Source organism: Vigna radiata, chromosome 2 (assembly GCF_000741045.1).
Source record: "Vigna radiata var. radiata cultivar VC1973A chromosome 2, Vradiata_ver6, whole genome shotgun sequence".
Classification (NCBI taxonomy): Eukaryota; Viridiplantae; Streptophyta; class Magnoliopsida; order Fabales; family Fabaceae; genus Vigna; species Vigna radiata.
This window is the reverse complement of record NC_028352.1, coordinates 24,939,398-24,947,916: the sequence shown is the minus strand read 5'-3', so window position 1 is coordinate 24,947,916 and position 8,519 is coordinate 24,939,398. Positions and strand designations below refer to the sequence as shown.

Here is an 8,519-nt window from a genome sequence, read left to right as displayed (position 1 = left end):
TCTTTATTTTTATTCAGAAAGGTTAGTTTTCTTCTTCTTTCAAAAAATTATTGTGAAAATTTTATCTAAAAGTTTACTTTTTTGATATTTTTTTATATGATTATTTTTCATATTATCATGGGTAATATTATTTTTAAATTGAATATAGATGTTTGTTCTATTTTTATTTGCTCTTGGTTGAAAGATTGGGAAGCTCATTGAACAAAACGAAGAAGATAGCGACAAGTGTACCTAAATTAAATAGAAACAGACAAAGTGGTGCAAAAGAAGAAAAAAAGAAGTTACATATGCGATGAAAATTCAATTAAAACGATAACTCTCTGAAACAAAACATTTAGCAGTATTTCATGAAATTAAAAGTGACAGTGTCACTCAGATAAATAATAAAGAAAACAATAATATCAAAATTTAAACAAAAATTGCATTGAGCAAATCATAAACTCAATGATTTTCATAATCATCTAATCTAAATCACTGGTGGAAAATTAAGCTCCACCAGAGCCATACTTCTTGCCAAAGACTATGACCTGCAACTTGTCATAACCAGCCAGCACACCAGCACCGGCAACAGCACGAAGAATGTTAGCACCAGCTCCCTTAAACAATGACTTTGCACCCTCATTCTGAAGAATCTGTGTGAACGCATGCATGGAGCTCTTGTACTTCACAGCTTCACCAGATGTCATCATCATTCTTCTTCTCACCGTATCAATTGGGTATGAAGCTAAACCAGCACCATTCGTGATCAACCATCCAAGAGCAAAGCTAGCGAAAAAGCTATCCTGCAAACACCAAACAAAATCACATGTTATACACACACTTGGACAAAATCAAACATTCGACAATGTTATACTAAAAAAAGCATGAAATAATACCTGTAAAGAGCCGGTTAAGAGAACTGGTTTGAGAGAATCATACATTCCAAAGTAGAGGCCACGATACACAATGATTCCAACGCAGGAAATGTTGAAGCCACGGTAAAGACCAGCAACACCATCAGAAGCTAATGTCTTCCTGTAGACATCAACGAGGCCATTGAATTGCCTTTCTCCACCTTTCTTTGCAGCCTTGGCATCATTAGCCAGACGGGTACGAGCGTAGTCAAGGGAGTAGACAAAGAAAAGGGATGAGGCACCAGCAGCACCTCCTGAGGCCAAGTTACCAGCAAACCATTTCCAGTAACCATCCTTGTCTTTCTTGAAGTTGAAAAGCCTCTTGAAGTAGTCCTTGAATGCAAAGTTCAGTGCCTGATACAATCAAACAACAATGAATAATCATTCATCTGCATAATGAATGAATTTGCTAAGTTGATCAAAATAGTTACCTGAGTAGGGAAATAACGGATGACATTTGCAGTGTTACCTCTCCAAAGGGAACCAAAACCCTCTTCATTGATTGTCCTCTTAAAACAGTCACCAATACCTTTGTAGGGCTCAGAGAGTCTACCAGCTTTGATCATCTCATCCTGGTTCTGGATCAAGAGCTTGACGCGTTCAATGGGGGCAGCAGCAGTTTTGGAGACAGCAGCAGAAACTCCACCCATGAGAAAGTCAATGAGGAAGTTTCCCTTCTCAGCAGGAGCAGCAACAAACACAGGTGAGGCTGCAACAGCAGAGACATCAATTACGCCTCTGCATGCTGGCATCACTGGATACTGAAATGCTGCATTGTAGTGTTTCCCTGATGAGACAGCATTGGAGTAATTCTGGAAAGATCGCCTCTGGTGGTACAGTGGAAGGCCAGTTCGAAGATGCAGCTGACTTGCAACCTTCTCCATCACTCTAGGATGCTGAACCTGATCAACCATGATGTTTTTCCTGAACAATGCAACCAAACTTCGTCATGTAAAACCATCAAATCTTAATGAATGTGTGATATAATCTTAATGATAGACAGTAAATTCAATCACAAATCTTAATGAATGATAAGTTCACAGTATGACAATCAAACAATAGGTAAATTTCTAGACCGACAACAGAAACATGAGAAGAAAAAAACATAAACAATGAAAATATTGACAACCCTTTAACTCCAAAGTTAAAATTTTTGCAAAATGGAAGGGAGAGAACACGATCAAACATTCAAATTACATCGTGCAAAGAATTAAAATATGAAAAATTAAGGCAACAACCCTTTCATTTGTTCCAAATTATTAAAAATAAATGAAAACTTACTGATAGAGAGAAATTAAGGTTGAAAAAGTAACCACCAGAGGAAACTTGTTACGAAAGGGTGAGACAGAAGAGAAGGAAGATTACTAAAACGTAAGAAAGAAAAGAAGGAAGAGTGAGGTGAAAGGGTGTGAAAGATTAGCTTTAAAAGGAGTGTGAGTGGCTGTGCGAGTTTGTTGGAGAGGAGAAGACTCTCTAAAAATGGAATGAAACAAAAAGTTTGTTTATGAATACGTAGTTATAGGAGAAGGAGAAGCAGTTTTTAACACGATCAAACTGACTAGGTAATCTCACACCTTTTTTTTAATTTATCATTTTTGTTCTGTATTTTATATTTTGATTAATTAGATTATTTTTTGTTATACTTGAAATAAATAATTAGTAATATGTATGTAGTTAAGATTTTGAAATATTATTTGTAAATTTTATAATGAATTTAAAATATAATGTTATTTTGATATTGAGTTTTAATGGAATTTAAAATCAGAGTTGTTATTCATGCAAAAAAAAATATTATTTATAAATTTTCTTTTGATAAAAAAAATGAATCTATAGAAAATTATCTTTTTTCTTTCATTTTTACTTATCATTTTATTTATATTTATAATAAATAAAAATCATTTACAAAATAAATAAAAATGATCTATAATTAAATTGTAAAAATTATTTATATTTCTTTTTATAATTATAATTTTTTTATTTTTAATTACGGTAAACATATATATTTTCACTTATAACAATAAAATAAACAAGCCTATTATTTATTTATATATATATATATATATATATATATATATATATATAAGATTACAAATTAAATTTGTTCATAGAAATTTATTCTATATATTGGCATGTATTATGAGATTTATCTCAACACATCTTAATATTTTTAATTTTATATTACATGTCTTTATTGTGAGTTTGTTATTATCATATGAATGATACATTCAAATTGGTTAGATATGATGAAATCCATATTAACATTGTGATCCTAAAGTATATATAGATAAAGTGAATTTTAATAAAAGGAGAAAAATTCTTTTCATCTTTAAGAATTATAAATTTACCACACTAATAAAATCAAGATACTAAAATTGATATATGCGAAAACGGTATTTTATGGGTAAGTTTAATATATATATATATATATATATATATATATATATATATATATATAAAATAACATTACCCATCCAAACAATTTATAAAACAAATATTTTCATTCAATCATAATTAATATTTATCGTTTTTAATCTACTTTAAATTGATAATATAATATTATAATTAAATTTCTATGCTTTCTCTTAAATAACTAATAATGTTTTAGATAAAGTTCCAGTAAGAGTTCTTAATAATTTTAAATATTGTAATTAGATCTGTGTCAAAATATCATTTTTCTTATTGTTTCTGTTTGGTTGTGATATAACCTTGAAAATATTACGGGAGCAATGCAAAATGTTACCATAGGANCTGGGTTACGCAATCGAAAAATTGAATACGTTGGTGAAGATTGTATGCATATTTTTTTGTCCGTGCGGGAGAGGCCACGAAGCTAATTGTACTCTTACGTATAATGTTTTGTGGTAGTGATGCATTTTTTTGAATAATATTCAATAGAACAAATTGTATTTTTTTCACGCACTGTAAAAACACTCAGTTCTGTGGAAACATGTCTCTGAAAGCTTATGGCGTGATCATGCAGATTCTTCTTTCTAATGGATATCCATTTGCTTACTGATTATTTAACAATTTTCTGTTAATTATAAAGTTAAAAGCTTTACCATGGACAACACTGTAAGATTTTTATATTGTTAATAGAAATAATTTAACTTAATAGAAGTTGCTATTAGTTAGAAGGAGAACAGTGAAATTGACAAAGCCTGGTTAGACACATTGATTGAACATTACAAATTAAATTTGTTCATAGAAATTTATTCTATATATTGGCATGTATTATGAGATTTATCTCAACACATCTTAATATTTTTAATTTTATATTACATGTCTTTATTGTGAGTTTGTTATTATCATATGAATAATACATTGTTAGATATGATGAAATCCATATCAACATTGTGATCCTAAAATATTTAGATAAAGTGAATTTTAATAACGGAGAAAAATTCTTTTCATCTTTAAGAATTATGAATTTACCACACTAATAAAATCAAGATACTAAAATTGATATATGCGAAAACGGTATTTTATGAGTAAGTTTAATATATATATATATATATATATATATATATATATATATATATATATATATATATCAAATAACATTACCCATTCAAACAATTTATAAAACAAATATTTTCATTCAATCATAATTAATATTTATCGTTTATAATCTACTTTAAACTTGATAATATAATATTATAATTAAATTTCTATGCTTTCTCTTACCTAAATAACTAGTAATGTTTTAGATAAAATTAAATTATATATATATATATATATATATATATATATATATATAATTTTTTTAAATCACTACATATAAAAAAAAAGATATTATGAGTTTAAATTTTACTGGAAATATTGTTGGTGTGAGTTTTAATTATTTAAAATCAATATAAACATTTCATATCACAATTTATAATCAAATAGCAGTGAAAAAATAGTCATTTATTTATTATTTTCTCGATAGGTTTGGTATCTATTTGTCTCTACTTAATTATTTTTTCTTTTTATACAATTTATTCAAGTTTTCTTTATTTTTTTCCCATGGTTTTTATGTAGTATGCATCTAGAGCTGTCAAAACCGACAATTCGGTTTCATCCATCACATGTTGGTTACTTAGTGAGTCAATCCAACCCGGCTCATTTATTAGCGAGCCAAAAAAATTCGAACCCGGTCCGACTCACTACGGGTTGGTGGGTAAACGGGTTGACTCACTAGTCCACTTAATTACATTTTTTTTAAATAAAATAAATTACAAATTTTTTATAATTCAAATCTAAAAAAATTTCACTCTGATGTTTAATTAATTTTGAAAATATGAAACTTAAATAATTTTTTCAAGCAAAAAAAAGTTATAAATATTTTTTTTATAAAATTAAAATTAAATTTTAATAAAATAAAATTAGGTAGGTGGGTCAACCCGGCCCACCACGGGTTCAATCTGCATGAGCCGGGTTTAAATGAGTCGAGTTGAAATCTGACCCGTATAAAAAATATAATCTTTTCAAATCCAACCTGGTTCGAACCCGTGGTGGATCGAGTTGACCCGCGGGTTGTGACCCATTTTGACAGCTCTATATGCATCCAATGTTGATGATACCCAAAAAAGACACATTTTGGAGAATGTACACAAGTTTTAAAATCCATCAACAATAGTATAAAATATAGACATATAATCCCAAAGTTAGATTATATTCTAGACGACTTGTATGAGTAAATATATTTTCATTGATATTAAAAATTGATATTATCAAATAAGAATTAAAGAGAAAGATAAATGAAATTTTAAGACATTTTTTATTATGTGAATAGTATAGTTGTGCCTTTTATCTTACCTTAAGAACATGTTAGAGATTTTATAGGAAAATTCATCGTTGTCTATTTTGATTATATTCTTATATATAATAAGAGTTTAGATGAATATCTTGATTATTTTAGACAAAATGTGCATTTCGTAAAGAGAGTGTAATTTTTCTTAAGTTTATGGTAGATAAATATATTGTTCATATTAATTTTAAAAGAAAAAGAAATAGTGGTTCTTTAGGAATGATATACCTATAAAAGTGTATGCCAAAAACTTTCATGATTTTGTTATGTGAAAAACTTCTTTATAATTGCTTCCTCTTTAAATGAACCTTTTAAGAAGGATGCACCTTTCATATGGGTAAAAATTAAGAAAAACATTTTCAAAATCTAAAATATAAGTTAACCAATACATCAATTATAGATTTTTTAAACTTTTTTAAAATACAAGAAAACACTAAAAAGAGAGAGTTTGGATAGTAATTTAAAAACTTTTCGTTAATAGTGTTTAATATTATTTTGCAGGGGTTAGATAGTTTGTAACAATATTTAAACACTTAGGTTTAAAGAAAGCATTGAATGGAAAACTTGTTTAAACATGAAGGGATTAAATCAAACTTTGACTTTATACTGATTCGCTCCAAACTGAGTTACATTTAGTTTTCCATTAAAATCCTTTAATGGGTTCCACTAAGAATGAGTTTAATCATTCCTTGTTTACAAACTAACCAAACTGGTTAGATGACTTTCATCATTCCTAGTATTAACACTAGATCAACTGTCTAAAACATTTAACTCAACTGAGTTCAACTTTATAAGTGTTTGAATTCATTTCTGAATTTAAAACAACAATGTTTTTTTAGAAATCTTACAAGATAGAAGATTACTCTCGTAGAGAGGATATATAATCAATACAATGAACTTCTCAAAACTTGTATAAAGATATTTTCAAAGATAAGTTTTAAAAGCCTAAAGAGAGTAGGGAATGCATAACAATAATCTTGATAGCAAAAGTTCTTGTCTTCTCTTCATGCAAACTCCTTTATATAGACTTCTTCGAAAAATATTTGTTACTCAAAGATTTTGACTTTCTTCTATGGATGTAGCTTTTAAGATAGAGTAAAAAACTATGTTATGTCCTAATAAAGCAAATGTGTTGAGCGTACGAAGAGAGTAGGCAAAAAGCATGTAAGAGACAATCTTTGAATAACATCATATCTCTACAAAAGAGAGCCCCCACTCTTGGGTCTGTCGAAGAAGGGGCTTCACCAGGGAGATACAAACACCAATGAGATATGAATTCAACCATATGAAAGATTGACACCACTCTCTACCCAAAACCTTAAGACAATGGGTTAATGGATCTTTCACCTTTATATATTGTTCTACTTTCTCATTTCTATCCAATGTGGGACTTGGACTCACACTTGGATTTCCAACATACCCAATATTCGAGAAATCATTTTCCTAAACCGATACGTGTTTCAGTAGATCTTAGTGTTGAAAAATAATATCCAAGAGAAATGTTGCTACATTTATTAGTTTTTAAGTGAGAGATTATTAAATGATGAAACAAAAATGAGATATAAGAGGGATAATAGTCTTTCTTCAAAGTAGCCGATAGATTTTAGGAATGCTTAAATATAATAAATCAAATATAAGCATCATATGCATTGTGTTATATATAAACAAGATGTTGTTAAGAGAAATCATCCAAATGACCCAAATGGTTAAATTGAATAAATTGTTCTTAATCTATTCTTGATAATGTTAAATGATTTTTTTTATGATGAATGATGTTTAAATGTGTTTAAGTGTTCCTTGCATGATTAACAAGTTGTTAAACTGTATTAAAATGAATGTTATGTTAAAACTTGTGATGAATGTATGATGTTATTAACTGATTATTAAAATTGTTAAAAACAAGTATGCTCTATGTTTTCATCGATTAAGTAACCTATCCAATCGATTAAAATTGTTTGGATGACCTCTGAGAAGCTTAGCTCTTTGTTTTAATTTATTAAGGAAGTAATTGACAATAATGTGCCTTTGTTATATATATGTGGTTATTTCCTTTTTGCAGGCACAAAAAACATTCTAAGAGCATTCATTTGTGAAACAAGAACATCTTTTAAGAATCTATGAGCATTCTTGGAGAAGAAAAACATCAATCGAAGAAAAACAAAGTTGCAAGTCTTCAAGAATGTGAGGAAAGATCTAAGAAGGGTCTAACTTATGTTTTTTGTAACCTCAACACTAGAGGTGTATTAGGTTTTATTTTTCCTATAACTTTTTATATTTGTTATTACCTTTGTTCACTAAATATGGTTCCTAATGTGAATGTGCAGCCTCACTCTTAGGAGTAATTCTTGTTGTGGATAGAGATTTAGAGTTAGGAAAATCTTGTAACTCTCTATAATCTTAACACTTTCTCACAGTGGATTTCTTTCGCACTCAAGTTGTTGGAAGAAGACAGATTATAAACTTTTGAAGAATTGAACCAATATAAATTCTTGTGTGATTTCTTTTATTGTATTTGCTTGATAATTTGTTAATTCTTTGAAAGGTTGAAAAGTTTATTGAAAATAATTTTAATACACTAGAAATATTTTAAGAAGACTAAAACTAGTTTTAAACCAATTCACCTCCCTCTTGATTAAGATGTATCATTTCTACCATTTTAACAATTGGCACATTAATTAAATATTAATAAGTTAAAAAATCCTCTCGTAACCAATATATCTTAAATATTTCTTGAAAGGACATCATAAACAAAGGTGAAATTTCAATTATTTTTTAAAAATCACATATTTTTTAGATTAGTTTGTTTTCAATATTTTCTTTTAAAATAAAATTATGCA

At 28.4% G+C, this 8,519-nt stretch overlaps 1 protein-coding gene across 1 annotated transcript; it reads right to left on the bottom strand.

Annotated features, from left to right (window-relative positions):
* Positions 1–395: 395 nt before the first annotated feature.
* On the bottom strand, positions 396–2,416 carry LOC106755932 (ADP,ATP carrier protein 1, mitochondrial-like). The gene is made up of 4 exons (XM_014638165.2): positions 2,175–2,416; positions 1,325–1,817; positions 876–1,247; positions 396–782 (listed from the first exon to the last, which is right to left on the bottom strand). The coding sequence occupies exons 2-4, from the start codon at positions 1,805–1,807 to the stop codon at positions 486–488; spliced, it is 1,152 nt and encodes a 383-aa protein (XP_014493651.1). The 5' UTR covers positions 1,808–1,817; positions 2,175–2,416; the 3' UTR covers positions 396–485.
* Between the last annotated feature and the right edge of the window lie 6,103 nt (positions 2,417–8,519).